The 18,170-nt window shown below is 47.3% G+C and overlaps 1 protein-coding gene across 1 annotated transcript; it reads left to right on the forward strand.

Annotated features, from left to right (window-relative positions):
- Positions 1–1,647: 1,647 nt before the first annotated feature.
- On the forward strand, positions 1,648–16,106 carry LOC142243431 (protein QNR-71-like). Its single transcript, XM_075315361.1, has 11 exons — positions 1,648–1,766; positions 4,356–4,508; positions 4,589–4,732; positions 4,803–4,967; positions 6,426–6,584; positions 8,204–8,548; positions 13,182–13,334; positions 13,411–13,513; positions 13,591–13,793; positions 14,667–14,751; positions 15,956–16,106. The coding sequence occupies exons 1-11, from the start codon at positions 1,700–1,702 to the stop codon at positions 16,104–16,106; spliced, it is 1,728 nt and encodes a 575-aa protein (XP_075171476.1). The 5' UTR covers positions 1,648–1,699.
- Positions 16,107–18,170: the final 2,064 nt, after the last annotated feature.

Raw genomic sequence — 18,170 nt, forward strand, 5'->3', positions numbered from 1 at the left:
TTGAATAATGAGTGGCCAGCTTTTTTAAAAGTGGAGAAGCCGCCAGAGCAGTGTGAATGCCGTGCAGTGCCGCACCGGTGATCGGGGATCGGTGAGTATGAGAGAGGGGGGTAGAGTGATAGACCGACATGGACAGAGAGAGAGACAGAGAGAGAGACCGACCGACAGACCAACCGAGAGATACCGACCGACTGAGAGAGAATAGAGACTTTAAAAAAAAAAAACAAAAACAAAACAATAGTTAGCTAATGAAGAGATACACAGATATATAGATCGATAGAGAGATAAATATAGATAGATAGATAGATAGATGCATAGAAATATATATATATATATAGATAGGAAGTAAGCAAGATTATGGAAAGACATATATATAGATCGATAGCTAGATAGATAGATAGATAATGAAGAAAAACAAAAAGCCAGCACTAAATGTGCACTTCAGCACTAAACATTCCAAACTGTACTTATTATAAAAAATTTTGAGATTTTTGGCAAAAAATTGCAATTTCTTGAGCTGCCTCGCCACGTCACGGCAAATCTCATTTGAGGCAGTCCTACACTAAAATATTTTTATAAAATGTGCCATATGGCCTCACATATCAATAGTAGAACTGCTCTTAGCAGCACTCACCTGGTCTATTTCAATCCCGTACCCATGACTGAGTCATGGCTGTGGGCGGGACAGGTCCAAGCAAATGCTGCATGAAGTACATAGCCTGTGGACAAGGCCTGATGACTTAATGTGAACAGTCACCAACCGCCAAAATCTAGACAGATGGAATACATCCCAAATTGGGGTGCATAGCAAAGTGGGGGTCAGCCCCCGACCAATTCAATGAAGAAAAACAAAAAGCCAGCACTAAATGTGCACTTCAGCACTAAACATTCCAAACTGTACTTATAAAAATGTTGAGATTTTTTTGTATAAAGAATTTGAAGAATTTAAAATATAACTATGTGCTTCAGACCATGTTTTCCACGGGAAAAAGGATCATTCCTGCCGCATACAACCGAAAGTGAGAAACCAGAATCCGGCGCCCATTGAAATACATTGCAGCTACTGCTGCAATGTACAGGATCTGGTGAGCTGCAGTTTTTGGTCGGAGGCAAAAAACGCTACATGTTGCGTTTTTGAAAGATGGTAAAAAACTGCAAGTGAAAGGATGCAGACCCTGCCGCATGCAAACAGATGCAAACGCATGTTGCTGCTAGTCCATGGACGTTGCATTGTGCTGTCAAAGGATCCGGCAACATGCGTTTTCCGTTTTTCTGCCAACCGGCAGTAAAACACTGATGTGAAACTAGCCTAAGGCTAGTTTCACACTTGCGCTATTTTGACGCAAACAGAATCCGTCACTAATGTAGTACAGTTCATTTATTTACATTGGAAGCGCGTTACTATGGCGCGTGTGTGTGTCATGCAGTACCCGCTTGTGTCCACACAATGTCGCGCTTCCACTGTAAATAAATGAACTGTACTACATTACTGACGGATTCCGTTTGCGTCAAAATAGCGCAAGTGTAAGTGAGCCCTTACAGACATCTCTTCCTGATCCCATCACATGATGGGCCTGCAGCTTCTCATATACAGGAGGAGGGATCAGGGGGATCCACTGCTGGTTCCTGCAGCTGGAACTTGTTGGACACAATTTAAATGCTGGGGTGAGATCCCTGAGCAGCTCAGTCAGTGTTCAGGATGCTGCAGGCAGCAGTGCAGGGGCTGGTGGTGCTCTGCCTGGTCTCAGGCATCCAGGCAGGAAAAAGTAAGTGATGGGTTAACTGATTTGGTTGTGAGAAACTTTAGTACAAGATCCATAATGTATATTCTAGACTGAGACGCTGAGTATTCAGTAAGATGGACACCAAGGATCTGTACTGGGCTGCTGGCTATCTACGGATCACTAATAATGGCCCTGTTGTGTTTCCACACATTCCTTGTATGTATCTGTATGGGGTGGTAATTGTGGCACAATAAGGAACAGATACCTGTCTAATGCCATAACATCTTAGCAGCAGATTTCTGAGCTCTCATCCTCCAATTTATGGATAAAATCTTTAATGTAAATACAGATTCTTCCTGTTATTGGGGAGTTTAAAGTTGGTGCCCATAAAGGTCTATGGAAAACTGTAGCTTTAGGAGCACTTGCAGGTCTTTATCTCCAAATTCACATGTTTGTTTCTTCCATGGTTTTATGCAAATTGAAAGCTTATACCAGCTGAGATTTAATAAATCTGACATGCACACTGCTTTTTCTCCCCCCCCCCCCCCCCACTCCCTTCTGAGCATTAAGTTAGAGATTTGTCCACTACTTAAACATTGGTAATGTAGCCTTTAGGATGGCTCAATGCCTGATTGGCCAGGGTTTGGCACACCTGTGCCGGTGGCCGGAAATGCTCAGTTCCGTAGCTGCTCTGTCTTCTGACAGTGGCCGCTGCTGGATACTGGACATCTACTTCCTAGCCAAATCATTAGGAGGCAGATGTGCAGTCGCTACCCGAAGAGGGAGCCATCACGTACTAAGCACTTCTGTCCACCTGCTGCCGGCATCGAGCACAGCTGATTGGTGAGGTTGTCAGTCCCTGGATAAGATATTGATGACCTAAGTGGTGGGCAATCTTTAAGCTCATAGGCATTTATTATGACCCCCTTCCCTGACCTTACTCTGTACTGTGAAACTCTCCTTACTACAGTAGTAGATTAAAGGGGCCAAAATGGTGAAGTGTGTACCATATCCTATGATTCCAAAGAATCATGTGTCTACAGGTGCAGAAGTTGTTTCCATTGACTTTTTATATTGGCTGTCATTGTGTGATGCCCTGGCAAAGCCAGGTTGTCACAGAAAGAGTTAATCCTCCGCCGATGCAGCAGGACAAACCACATCCCCCAGGGTAAGAGAAAAGCAGAGCAGAGGGGAGGGGCTGGAGCAGAGTGTGTGGAGAGACAGATAGGAGTCTGGAGTTGTAGCTCCCAGGCTGATAGTGAAGCGTGCTCCGAGAGGGCCGGGACAGGCCGTAGTGAGGAAGGGGCCAGAGGTAGCCGGAGCAGGGTAGTGGCCCCCCGGTACCTGGGTGACCCGGATCACTGCAGGGGAGTGGATTCCCCGTTCCCGGCTGAGGAGAAAGAGGAAGAGAGTGGAGAGAGAGGCACCTGGCTGCAGGGAAAGAACAGGAGCTGCTGAACCGTGTGTGGGACACTAACACCCCCGTACCGAAGGCTGCGGACACCGGCAATTCCTAGTTACCAGTGACTGTGTGAACTACTTGTGAGTACGCCCGTGCCCTCAGGCACCACACCGCAGCACTGAGCCCTGCTCCCTGCTTATCCCCGAATGGGCCCCGGGACCAACTGCCCCTACCCACGGAGGGGTTAACATCCTAAGCTGCATCCCAACACCGTTCCCGGGAGTCCCGCACCTTCATCGCAGCGGTGGTGTCCACCATCACCACAAACCGTGGGTGGCGTCACGGACAATCTCCCTCACCAAATCCCCCCCCCTCTTACTGTGGAGCCTGGGATCACAGACCGGGTCACGCCACCGTGATACCCACAGAAGTGACCTCGTGGCCCGGATCGGAGTACCCTCTAGTCCCCGGGTGACACAATTGCTTGACCTGCTGCATAGTTCATGGAGCAGCTACATGATCATTTAGTCAGCCTTTTGTATGATGTGGACATAAATCAACTAATCTGTGTCCATGGGGCTAGCTAGATGACATGGTTATCACAAAGCTTCTAGCCATGGCTTATATCAAGTCTTCATATGGAGAACTAATGTTAAAGTACAGGACCTGAGGAAGTGTTAACGAAACTAGATTAATGGCCCATTTTGGGGCCTGGAGACACTGCTGAACGCGCAATACAGATTAGATGGTGGCGATTGAAGGACAGCACTACAATGATGGCTTAGCACATTCTAAGTACAGTATAGGCTATGTGTGCACGTTGCGTACAGTCACTGCAGAATTTTCTGCAGCGATCTGAAGAGCACATGTGCGCTTCAAATCGCTGCAGAAAATGTCCGTAGTGAAGCCGATTCCATGCGCTCTGCCTGCAGCTCCTGCCATAGACAGAGCAGGGGCTGCCTGCAAAGCGCACGGAAGAAGTGACATGTCACTTCTAGAACGCAGCGCTTCGGCAGTAGCCGAAGCGCTGCGCTCTAAGATGCCACGTGCGCACGGCCCCTGCACAATCTCAATAGACTGTGCAGGACGCATGCAGTTACGCTGCGCTACAAAGCGCAGCGTAACTGCAGGAATTACGCACACGTGCGCTAACCGTTTTTAAGGAATATACAGAGCAGTTCAGTCAAAGTTTGTGTGTATAATGTTCTATGTTGTGTCCAACTGAACAGGGTTTCAGGATGTAATGGAGATTAGAAGGAAATCTGGCTCTACAGGTCCCAGTAACCATATTGCTGGCTGGTCTCCTGATACCAACTCTTGGGATGAGAATCTCTACCCTGCCTGGAAGTCTGGTGACTCTAGATGGGAGAACTGCTGGAGAGGTATTATGCGAGATGTACGCATGTGTCTCCATTTCACTGACAATTACTCTCAATCATGCTGCCTTAATCTTTCTGTCTAGGTGGCACAGTGGTGGCATTGCTGACCAGTGACAGCCCTGCGCTGATAGGGTCAAATATCACATTTGCTGTGACCCTGCAGTTTCCCAGATGTCAGAAAGAAAATGATGATGGAGACATTGAATATGAAAGAGGATGTGGAAATGGTAAATGCAGCTTTACAATGATAGATACCGAATCCTTTCACAAGGTCATGTTATATCTTTGTCCTTCTAGTTTCTTCCAATTCCCTGGACCAATATGTGTACAACTGGACCAAGTGGATGGACTTCTGTGATGAAGGAAACTGCAGTTTTTCCAGCAACTTTCCAGATGGGAAACCATTCCCACATCACCCGCACTGGAGACGACACAACTTCATCTACATCTTCTCCACCCAAGGTAAAGGTTGTGATTTTTTTTTTTTTTTTTTTTTTTTTTTTTTTAATGTTGACTATGTTCTAAACAAACTTTGACGTGCTTGTGATCTTGAAAAAGAATGCCTTAGATGGGTTCTCCAGGGAAAACGTGTCCTTGCCTAGCTATCGGATAGGTGACATTGGCTTTTGAATGGAGTGTCTGACCACTGGTACTAACTAGCAGAATTGTTTTGTTTTTTTTTATCCCAGTTGTATAATGAAGTGTCAGGTAAATTCCCTACTGCCTCTCCACTCATTCTCTGCGCACGGCTTTTTCTGGCAGTCTGGCATCTGACCCGATGCTTTAGGCTATGTGCGCACAGTGCGTTTTTCACGGCGTTTTTGCGCATTTTTTCGGGTGCATTTTTGGCCTCAAAACTGCATGACTTTGCTTCCCCAGCAAAGTCTGAGTTTTCAATTTTGCTGTCCGCACACAATTTTTTTTTTTTTTTTTTTTTTTAAAAGCTGCGTTTTTGAGCTTTAAAAGAAAAATAAACATGTAAATTCTTTCCTGTGTTTTTCCCCCCATGCAATGCATTGGAAAAACGCACCAAATCGCGGTAAAAACACATGTGTTTTTTGCCTCGGGTGCAGTTTTAGCGCAAAACGCAGCGGCAAAAAAAAAACGCAGTGTATGAACTTAGCCTTATATAGTAGGATAAAGATTCCATTCTGCTGATCAGTGCAGGAGGCAGCAGTCAAAAATCACTGATCCACAATATATCGCCTATCTATCGACTGGTGAGAGGTTGTCTAGGGGGAAACAAATAATCTTGACTTATTTAGGCTTCCCTTTTGCACATGGCCGAATCGGATCACTATGGCATACCAGCCGCTGACTTCTGTTGCACACATTGTTTATAAAATAAATTCCCCAGACTTTTATTTTTTCTTTATTTTTACAATATTTTACATACACAAAAAAAAATAGTTGTAGTTACAAACCAGGTTCTCAAAGCTAATGCACTTACAGGGTGCAGACTCCACTTGATTTAGGCAGAGGTAAAAGCACGGGTGAAAATAGTCAATAACCAACTCATGAGGGTTGTAGACATCAACTGGTAGAATTAATTGCACATGGATAAGTCTTGTGTAGGCTGTCAGATGTAGTGCAGGTTCTAGCTTATAGCCTATTAATGACACCTAGCACTAAGTGACCCTAGTTTACAAGGCAAACATTGCTGGGTCTGGCTCCATCCTGTATAGGAATGAGATAATGTAAATTATACATGAGGGATTTGCTGTCATTTTAACCAAAATTATACATCCTGTTTATAAATGCATGTTAAAAAAACAACTTCTGGTAATTTTGAATTTTCTGTTTAAATTTTCAAAGACCCATTTCAAACTTGTGCATATTAGGATGATCCCGCTCTCCTAGAATGCTTAACTTGTACTTGTTGTAGCTGACTATGACTGGGGACTTTCTTTCTTTGCTCAGGCCAGTATTACCAAATGATGGGGAGATCTTCTACCATTTTGTCCATAAATACTACAAACATCACAGCCGGCACACAAATGATTGAAGTCACTGTCTTCAGAAGAGGTTACCGGAAGCATTACCCAGTTGCAAAAGCGAGCAGTAATTATGTAGTAACCGGTAAGTTGTGAAGTAGTGTGCACAGGAACCGAAGAACCCAGTCTAGAAAAGTCGTGGGGACTGATGCCTGCTAGGATGAGGACACATACAAAACACTTAGGTGTCACACTTGTGAGTGCCTTGCGAGAGTCTCGCATTGTATCACCCGGCACAGACTCGCACTCTCCTCACAGAAGCGGGTCGTTTGCATGCATCTCTATGCAACTGACCTGCTCCTATGAGAGTCCGTGTCGTGAGATACACGAGACACTCGCAAGTGTGACACCGGTCTTAGGGGCAGACTTGTCACATTTTACAGATGCCAGCAAAGTCCAGAATCCTGAAGTGTCATGCACATGTTGGTTATTTTCAGCTTGCAGCATGTCAATTCTTGCAGTGTCTGGCTACATATTTCACTCATACTAATGAGTGGGGGAAAAAAATATGCAAAAAAAAGTGGATTTCTTCTTTCCTACTAAGAGGTAGAAATATCTGCACCAAATACTTAATATGTGCGCATACCCTTGTCAACAAATCAGTTACAAAGGGTCAGTCATAGAAGATGTGTAGTGCCCAGGGGTGAGGGTCAAATTTTTAACAGTTTTCTGTAAACCCTGCCCATTTGAAAAACCCATTTTGGTAGCCACACCCATTTTCACGCACTTCCTCAACCAAAAAATACAAGTAATTCAAATTAACATCTGTTTCCCCTTCTTATCCTCCTATACCATCACTCTACTGTCCCAGTTGTTCCAGTCACTGTTGTATTAAACTTTTTCTACTATATATTATAAAATATATAATATAATTATAGAGCCCTGTTAAAATTAAAACAGATAACCTTCCCCATACAGATCTTATTCCCTTACAGATCCCATCCCATGTGCTCCTTTTCCCCTGCAGATTCTGGTCTTCCTGCATCTTTGGCTCACTGAGCGCTTACCTGTTCCAAGCACCGGCGGCCTCTCCTGTCTTCCGTCGTCCGGCACACTGATGCTGGCACGATGAGCAACTTCACCACGCTGCCATGACCTCAGCGTCACTGCACGCCAGGTCAGGGAGCAGACAGGCTCTACTGAACCCAGAAGTGCGCGTACGTAAGTACGGGGATTCATTTGTGTTTGTCTTAAAGACAGTAACCCAAGTGAATAGAGAATGGAGCAGTTTCTTGCTGGTTCAGGCAACCGGCTGCTCTTTTAACAACCAGTTCGCCTGAACTAGACAGAACCAGCTGAATTCTACACCTGGTAGTGCCCAATAGGCACTGTGCTGTTCTGATTGCACTGTAAATTGAATGCTGGGGGTTCATAACCACATTACATGCATGGCCAGCACTCAACTTGCTGCCAGATTACCTGTAAAAATGAAAGTTGTATATATTCCAGAAGCAGAATTATGGAGGAACGGAGACCCTGATTCCAATGATGACACTTGCTGGGTTTTATTTTATCACAAGAGATTATAATTTGTCTTGTCTCATACGTAACTTCCCTCCAGCACTGACTAGCAGGTCTGTCACTAGAGTACACAAGGCTGCCCCTTGGTGGGGGTTATACAAAGCTCAGCATTAAGACTCTGCTCCATCTGCTTGGAACTAATTTTATATCTTTTGGGTTTTGTTTTTTTTTTTTTTTATTTAGATCAAATTCCATTTTATGTGAAGCTGTCTCAAAAGAATGACAAGAATTCCTCAGACAACATCTTTATTAAGGATTCACCAATCACCTTTGACGTCCGAATCCATGATCCAAGCCATTATCTGAATAAATCTAAACTGAGCTTTGCCTGGGATTATGGTGATGGGAATGATTCCCTTTCCAATAGTCCAGTCTCTATTCATAACTACACCCAGATTGGAAACTTCAGTGTGAACTTGACTATCAAAGCTGCCATTCCTGGTCCATGTAAACCAGCTACACCCACTCCAATCCATACAACACTTCTACCAACTCCCACCAGTGCTTTCACCACTACCAATTCCACTGGTAAGTGGGAATCTATATATATAATTGCCTTATTCTGTCTGTCTGTCTGTCATGCTCCGAAATTGTGTCCTTACGGTGACACAAAGCTGATTGGCCGCTGGGCTCGCCATGGCCCCGCCCCCCCCACACGGATTGGCCTCTCGCCCCGGCTCTCTGCAGGCCCCGCCCCCCTCACGCAATCCACGCTCGCTCTTGCCCAACTGACACGGAGCCCCGATTCCCAGGTGAGTACACACACACACACATCAGATCACACTCACTCTCACACTCACTCTCACACTCACTCTCACACTCACTCTCACACTCACTCTCACACACACCTCACACATCACAACATGCTGGGATATCGCTTGCTTCTACACCGGCTCCGTCAGGATCCCAGCAGCGCCACACATAACCTTGCGATGCTGGGATCTTCACGGAGGCCGTGAAAGCTGGTAACCATTATACACATCGGGTAACTAAGGTCCCTTAGTTACCCGATGTGTATCATAGTTACCAGTGTACACCGGCTCACACACACCTCACACACACATCACACACACATCACATCGCAGCCACACATCAAGGTCCTGCAGCTGCGGAAAATACAGACACATAACAGCACGCACATAACAGCACGCACATAACAGCACGCACATAACAGCACGCACATAACAGCACGCACATAACAGCACGCACATAACAGCACGCACATAACAGCACGCACATAACAGCACGCACATAACAGCACGCACATAACAGCACGCACATAACAGCACGCACATAACAGCACGCACATAACAGCACGCACATAACAGCACGCACATAACAGCACGCACATAACAGCACGCACATAACAGCACGCACATAACAGCACGCACATAACAGCACGCACATAACAGCACGCACATAACAGCACGCACATAACAGCACGCACATAACAGCACGCACATAACAGCACGCACATAACAGCACGCACATAACAGCACGCACATAACAGCACGCACATAACAGCACGCACATAACAGCACGCACATAACAGCACGCACATAACAGCACGCACATAACAGCACGCACATAACAGCACGCACATAACAGCACGCACATAACAGCACGCACATAACAGCACGCACATAACAGCACGCACATAACAGCACGCACATAACAGCACGCACATAACAGCACGCACATAACAGCACGCACATAACAGCACGCACATAACAGCACGCACATAACAGCACGCACATAACAGCACGCACATAACAGCACGCACATAACAGCACGCACATAACAGCACGCACATAACAGCACGCACATAACAGCACGCACATAACAGCACGCACATAACAGCACGCACATAACAGCACGCACATAACAGCACGCACATAACAGCACGCACATAACAGCACGCACATAACAGCACGCACATAACAGCACGCACATAACAGCACGCACATAACAGCACGCACATAACAGCACGCACATAACAGCACGCACATAACAGCACGCACATAACAGCACGCACATAACAGCACGCACATAACAGCACGCACATAACAGCACGCACATAACAGCACGCACATAACAGCACGCACATAACAGCACGCACATAACAGCACGCACATAACAGCACGCACATAACAGCACGCACATAACAGCACGCACATAACAGCACGCACATAACAGCACGCACATAACAGCACGCACATACACACATAACAGCACGCACATAACAGCACGCACATACACACATAACAGCACGCACATACACACATAACAGCACGCACATAACAGCACGCACATAACAGCACGCACATACACACATAACAGCACGCACATAACAGCACGCACATACACACATAACAGCACGCACATAACAGCACGCACATAACAGCACGCACATACACACATAACAGCACGCACATAACAGCACGCACATACACACATAACAGCACGCACATAACAGCACGCACATAACAGCACGCACATACACACATAACAGCACGCACATAACAGCACGCACATACACACATAACAGCACGCACATAACAGCACGCACATAACAGCACGCACATACACACATAACAGCACGCACATAACAGCACGCACATAACAGCACGCACATACACACATAACAGCACGCACATAACAGCACGCACATAACAGCACGCACATACACACATAACAGCACGCACATAACAGCACGCACATAACAGCACGCACATACACACATAACAGCACGCACATAACAGCACGCACATAACAGCACGCACATACACACATAACAGCACGCACATAACAGCACGCACATAACAGCACGCACATACACACATATCAGAACGCACATAACAGCACGCACATAACAGCACGCACATACACACATATCAGAACGCACATAACAGCACGCACATAAATCAGATCGCACTCACTCACACACACAAATCAGATCACACTCACTCACACACACAAATCAGATCACACTCACTCACACACACACATCAGATCACACTCACTCACACACACAAATCAGATCACACTCACTCACACACACACATCAGATCACACTCACTCACACACACACATCACATCGCATCCACATACTCACAACATCCTGGGATATCGCTTGCTTCTCGGCCTCGATACTGTGCTGTTGTGATCTTCCAGGACCTGCCGGAGGATCACATGGCCAGAAGCATGTGATATCCCCGGATGTTGTGAGTATAAGCGCGTATGTGCGATATCGTCAGTGTCTGTGTGTGTGAGTGGATGCGATCGGGTGTGTGTGAGTGGATGCGATCGGGTGTGTGTGAGTGGATGCGATCGGGTGTGTGAGTGTCGGCAGAGGAGCACGGCGTGCTGGAGGAGGCTGGGAGCAGAGAGGCTGATCATGGGGAAGGCTGGGAGGAGAGAGGCTGATGCTGGGGGAGGCTGGGAGGGGGAGGCTGGGACGAGGGAGGCTGATGCTGGTGGAGGCTGATGCTTGGGGAGGCTGGGAGCGGAAGGCTGATGCTGAGGGAGGCTGGGAGAGGGAGGCTGGGAGGAAGGAGGCTGGGAGGAGAGAGGCTGATGGTGGGGGAGGCTGGGAGGGGGAGGCTGGGACGAGGGAGGCTGATGCTGGTGGAGGCTGATGCTTGGGGAGGCTGGGAGCGGAAGGCTGATGCTGAGGGAGGCTGGGAGGAAGGAGGCTGGGAGGAGAGAGGCTGATCCTGGGGAAGGCTGGGAAGGGGAGGCTGATGCTGGGGGAGGCTGGAAGGAGAGAGGCTGGAAGGAGAGAGGCTGATGCATGGGGAGGCTGATGCTGGGGGAGGCTGGAAGGAGAGAGGCTAATGCTGGTGGAGGCTGATGCTTGGGGAGGCTGATGCTGGGGGAGACTGGGAGGGGAAGGCTGAGGGAGGCTGGGAGGAAGGAGGCTGGGAGGAGAGAGGCTGATCCTGGGGAAGACTGGGAACGGGAGGCTGATGCTGAGGGAGGCTGGAAGGAGAGAGGCTGATGCTGGGGGAGGCTGGAAGGAGAGAGGCTGATGCTGGGGGAGGCTGATGCTTGGGGAGGCTGATGCTGGGGGAGACTGGGAGCGGAAGGCTGATGCTGAGGGAGGCTGGGAGGAGAGAGGCTGATCCTGGGGAAGGCTGGGAAGGGGAGGCTGATGCTGGGGGAGGCTGGAAGGAGAGAGGCTGATGCTGGTGGAGGCTGATGCATGGGGAGGCTGATGCTGGGGGAGACTGGGAGCAGAAGGCTGATGCTGAGGGAGGCTGGGAGGAAGGAGGCTGGGAGGAGAGAGGCTGATCCTGGGGAAGGGGAGGCTGATGCTGAGGGAAGCTGGAAGGAGAGAGGCTGATGCTGGGGGAGGCTGAGGGAGGCTGGGAGGGGAAAGCTGATGCTGGGGAAGGCTGGGAGGACGGAGGCTGGGAGGAGAGAGGCTGATCCTGGGGAAGGCTGGGAGAGGGAGGCTGATGCTGGAAGGAGAGAGGCTGATGCTGGCGGAGGCTGATGCTGGGGAGGCTGGGAGAGGGAGGCTGATGAGGAGGGAGGCTGGGAGAGGTAGGCTGAGAGAAGAGAGGCTGATGCGCGCGCGCACACACACACACACACACACACACACACACACACACACTGGGAACCACAAACAACTGCCCTACACAGACACCCACACACACAGACAACGCTGCACACACACAACACCCAACACACAAACACCGCGGCACACACAAATATACGCACATACCGCACAACACACACATTGCACAAAACATACCTCCCCCCAAAACACACCACACACAAACCGCGCAACACACACACAACGCTACAGACACACAGCGCTCCACAAACAACGCAACACACGCAACACACATACAACACCGCTCTCACCCCCCGTCACACCCAGACAACACCCAGAACATGTACAGCGCCTACACAAACACTTGGTAACTACAGACAACATCTATATATATATATATATATATATATTATATATAAACAAAAATCATACATGAACTACACAATACGTAAATTCTAGAATACCCGATGCGTAGAATCGGGCCACCTTCTAGTGTGACTAATATTGATGTAATATGGAGCTTTCATGAGTGTCCTGTGCAGGGGCCCAAATCTCACATTCTCATTAGGTTGTATATTCTCCATCTTTTCTTTGCAGGTAACTCCACAGATCTACCACCCACTGACACTCCTCAGCCCACTGACATATCCAATGTTACCACTGGCCATACAACCGCTCCATATACAACCCCTGCTCCAGACTGCTTCATATACAGATATGGCTATTACAAGGACAACATCACAATTGTCGGTGAGTTGTCTGCTGCTTCTATACTAATGTTGGCAATATAAAGGGCCTGGATCCTTACTACTTTACTAACTTTTAGATGGTATCCTTGAGGTAAACATCATTGATATGACGAGTGTCCAAATATCCGCATCTCCAAGTGGGAGCTCCGTAATTGACTTTGTGGTCACTTGTGAAGGAAGGTATGTCTCTGCAAATAGTAAAGATATCTGTAACACTTCTACTGCTGCTCCTTGTCTGATGGCCACTGTTCCTTCAGCCTCCCTACAGATGCCTGTACAATAGTCTCAGATGACAGCTGCATGGTTCCCCGAGACATGGTGTGTGATGAAGTTCCAGCTTCTGCTCAATGCTTGCTGACCCTAAGAAGGGCATTTGAGCCAGGATCCTACTGTGTCAATATTACCCTGAGCGATGGTGCAAGTTTGGCTCTTGCCAGTACACTGGTGTCTATAGATGGTGGTAAGTGGCTCTGTACTGGTAATATCCAGCCAATGGCAGCTCCTGGTTTACACACAAATGTAATTAAGAAGCTTACAAATGAATAAGTGAGCTCTCACCTTTGTTTTATACACTGTTTTCTTAAAGTGGAGTGTAAATAACTATGCAGTTTATTCCAGTCCTCCACTACAAATGTTTTTGGCCTTCAAATGTGATATTGGACACTGGGGGTTTACAAAAAACTTGTTTGCAAACCAACCTCTACTGATATATAATACACTAGCTATTAAATCCGTTCTACGCCCGGGTGTCGAGCATGTTTATTGTACAAAAACTTTGGTGTAAACTCTGGTCTTTAAGTTGGTGTGTGTGTGTGTGTCTTGCCACCACCATCCCTATGGCCAGCACATGCACTATACTATGTTCATGATTTATTGAATCCTTCAATAAAATGGCACCGAAGTTGGTTGGCAGTATACAGTCACTGACTCTGGCACCATTTTATTGAAGAATTCAACTACAATGTGGACATAGCACTGGGCACGTATCAGCCAAACAATTCAACCCCGGCTTGGATTAAGGATCTGGTTGTCTATGGACAAGCAATCAGAGCTCAGCTTTCACTTCACCTCACAACTTCAATGCTGAAAGCTGCACTCTGGTTGCTATAGGCAACCTGAACAATCTTACTGGAAGGCAATTTTCTGAAAGGACAGATGGGACATCTTTCTCTTGGTTTTAGTTAGAGGCATGGCCTGTGACTGGACAGGGTGGGTCTTGGGCACTGCTGGAGACAGTCAGTAGCTGTGGCTGTCCTCTTGCCATCATCTCTTCAGACAGGGTGCATTCATTTTATATAGTGAAGAATACATCTAATTTTTATTCTCCTTCTAGGGTCTACACAACAGTCGGTGTCTACAGTACTTATTCCTCTCGCTCTCATCGCCCTTGTTCTGCTGATCGGTTTTGCCTTGTACAGGTGAGTTTGTTCCAGCTCTTCTTTGTGATTTTGGGATTCACTTGTTACCTAAACTTGTGTGTCTGACAAGTCTCACTGCTGTAAATGTAGCGCCCAGAGAAGGGGGTACTCGGTCTCGGGATGTCACTCTGGTGGCTGTTGCCCGGTCCCATGCTCTGGGCCTCATTTCTTAATGTGGGGTGTTTACAGGGGAGAAGAGTTTTTGTCATGTGATGCCACCTGTGGGTTGCAGTTAGGGATGGAGAACTGTTGCTGCTTAAGGTAGGTACTCCCAGGGCTGGTGGTGGTAGTGGCAGCTGTGATAGTAGGCCCTTGGCAGGTAGGGCTGTGCATGCGAGATGTAGGAAGCAATAATGGAGAACGCACCAGGTTGTCTTTAACAGTCTCTACTCACTGTGGACCCAGGGGTTGCTGGTTCAGGTCCCCGGAGGACCAGTGCCAATGTAGTGACCCAGGTTGCTCTGTCCTCGGCACTCTGTAGATTGAGTCCCCGTAGCGTGGAGCGTTTGGGGCCCGACTGTCCCTTTGTGGGGTACACTCTCCTTCTCCATATGGCGGGCAGTGCGGACCCTGCGGGGAGGAAAGTGTCCAAACCCCACTCCTAGTTTTCTACTGATGCCCCCGGATTATTTGGCTCGGTGAAGGTGTCCTCACCGGGCAGGTATTTGCCAAACAGTCTAAAACTTGCGCTTGACCTAGGGCCCTGTGCCCCTTGCATGCTCCAGTCCCAGCGGTATCCCGGTATCTGTCCTGGCGATCCCTCTCCCTCAAACGGACCCAGCTCAGGCACGCCAGCACACTTCTCGTGTGTGCTACTCTACTCTCCTCACTACTAACTGACCCCTCCCACTAGGCTGGCTATACCCAGGGACTCCTTCCCATGGCAACCATCCCCTTACAAGGTTAACGGTCTATGCCCAGTGTGGAGAGGATTTAGATTGTTTTGGTGGAAAACGGCACTGGTACTCCAGGTCCCAGGGGGTAGGTCCTGCATCCCCAAGAGGATGCAGTTCCCTGTAGTGCCCTGAGGATCTTAAAGGATCATAAAGGAGAAAAAAAAAAAGTTGACCTGCAGTTCAGATGACAAAACTAAAAATCCAACCCGGCTCTGCAATCTGTGGACAGCACTATGCTGCCTGATATGAATCTATGAATTGTCACAGCCTTGTGTATACTTTGATATATTTACTTTTTTTCTTTCTAGGACATCTAAGGAACACAAGCCTATTGAAAATGCATCAGATGGACGAAGCGGTCAAGGAATTGCTGTGTACTTCAGTCAGGTCAAAGATGTCTTCTTCAAACGAAACAATGAGCATGATCCTCTTCTGAAAAGCAAGGCTACAATAATATAAGCTTCTGTTTCACATATAAATGTCTGCCATGTTCTGGTATTCTGCTGTTTTTCACCTCAGGTGGTAAAGCTGTAGTCAATAAAGTTCTTAAAATATTTTCCTGTCTCTTGTAATCCATTGGTGTTTCCTGTCAGTTCCACAATGTAACCTTAGTCTCCCAACAAGACTCAAAGGGTAAATGGCTCCAACTCGGGATCTACTGCAGTCAGATGTTCTCTTGAATCATGCAGGCAATTTGATAGTTATAGGATTTCATCCCTCTAAAACTCCTTATGTTGGGTATGAGGAACAAACACCTAATGTATTCATAAGAGGAAGCGTCTCGCCCCAGGTCTATGGGGAATTCAGTCCCAGGCCTGGTTACGTTGGGACAGTTCACTGGGTAGCCATTGCCTGGTTCCATGACCCTGGGCGTCGCTTTAAAAAAAAAAAAGGTTTTTTTCTTTTTTTTTTTTTTTTTTTTTTTATACGTACCAGAATTACTGACATACACAGACCCATTATAATCAATGGGTCTGCACACACATGGGTGGTTTTTTTTTTTTTTTTTTTTTTTTTTTTTTTTTTTTTTTTTCACTGAACGTGCGGCCGTGATTCTGCACGCTTAAGTCAATTCAGTCAGTTTTTTTTTTTGTTTTTTTTTTTTTTTTTTTTTTTTTCCTGGCATCACTGACCCACAGACCACACTATGGTGTGATCCGTGTGTGATCAGTGAAACACGTACCAGAAAATCACTGACAATATTAAATATGAAACATTTTCAACTTGCCTTGCCTGCGATTTGCTGTGCCTGCTCCGCTCTCGGCATCTCCTGCCTGGCTCGAATATTCAAAGCCGACCAGGAAGTAGCTGCTGAGGGCGGACGCTGCAGAGCAGGAGACTTCAGCACCACGGACAGCAGTAATGAAGGCAGGTAATGTCGATGTGCAATCACGGATTGCACATGGACAACCCACGTGTGCCGTGAATCACGGAACACTGAGGGACATGTGCGTGTTTTACACGTCAGGGAAAAAGTCTGTTTTTCACTGACGTGTGAAACGGGCCAAAGATGGTTGAATTGTGTTCATACACTTGACCAGCGAAAGGCACAAATGCTGTTCTTGTGGGTCGTCTTGTCGGCCAGTGACTGGGTAGATTAAATGAGGAATCCTCCTCCTGTTCATAGTGACACTAGTGTGTGACAGCGAATGTGGATTCACTCATAGAGTACAGACCTATAACCAACTTTACACAAACTAGTCTTGTCTGCAGAATATTCATTAAAAGCAACTTCCTCTGCTGCCATATGGTGGAAAAGCATGCTGCTCACCTAATACACCGGCCATTAATCTTCATAAATTGTGTACACCAGTCTTGCATTAAAGTCTAAAAAAAAAAACCAAAAAAAAACAAACCCTGAACATGCTGCAGCCAAGTCAAACCTGAGGTTGGCCTCTGTTCTGGCTGTAGTCCTCTCAGGGCCACAAAGTGAATTCTCCTAACCCACCATCAACTGAGGCTGGTTTCAAACATCTGTGTTTTAGGTACGTGTGACAGCCGTGTTAAACGGATGTCACACGTACCCATGTTACCCTATTGTGTACTCACACGACCGTGTGGCCCTGCTATTTCACACGGAGACGTGTCCATTTTTTTTTTTTTTCTCCGGCTGCATGGGTGTCACACAGACCGCACACAGATGTTATCTGTGTGACACATACCGGAGAAAACACAGGTTTTCAAACAGATTTTCTATGTTTACCTGTATCCAGCAATGCTGCCGCCCGCTCCTGACTCCTGCTCATTCTTTTCATTGATTAGTCACTGCTGGGAGCAGGGGCATCATTGTGACACCGCTGGAGACCACACCGCTGCAGACCGCACCGCTGGGTACATTGCTGGCAGGATACTCACCTGTCACTAACAATGTGTGTGCAGGGACGTCCAGGAGGTTATCGATTTCTCAATGAACTCTGACCTCCTGATGACACCACTGCGACAACTGCACTACAGTGAGCGTCACGACGGTGACTTCCAGGGGTTCATGAGAGTTTTTATTGGGAACTCCCATGACCCCCTGCC

This window comes from Anomaloglossus baeobatrachus, chromosome 6 (assembly GCF_048569485.1).
Source record: "Anomaloglossus baeobatrachus isolate aAnoBae1 chromosome 6, aAnoBae1.hap1, whole genome shotgun sequence".
NCBI lineage: Eukaryota > Metazoa > Chordata > Amphibia > Anura > Aromobatidae > Anomaloglossus > Anomaloglossus baeobatrachus.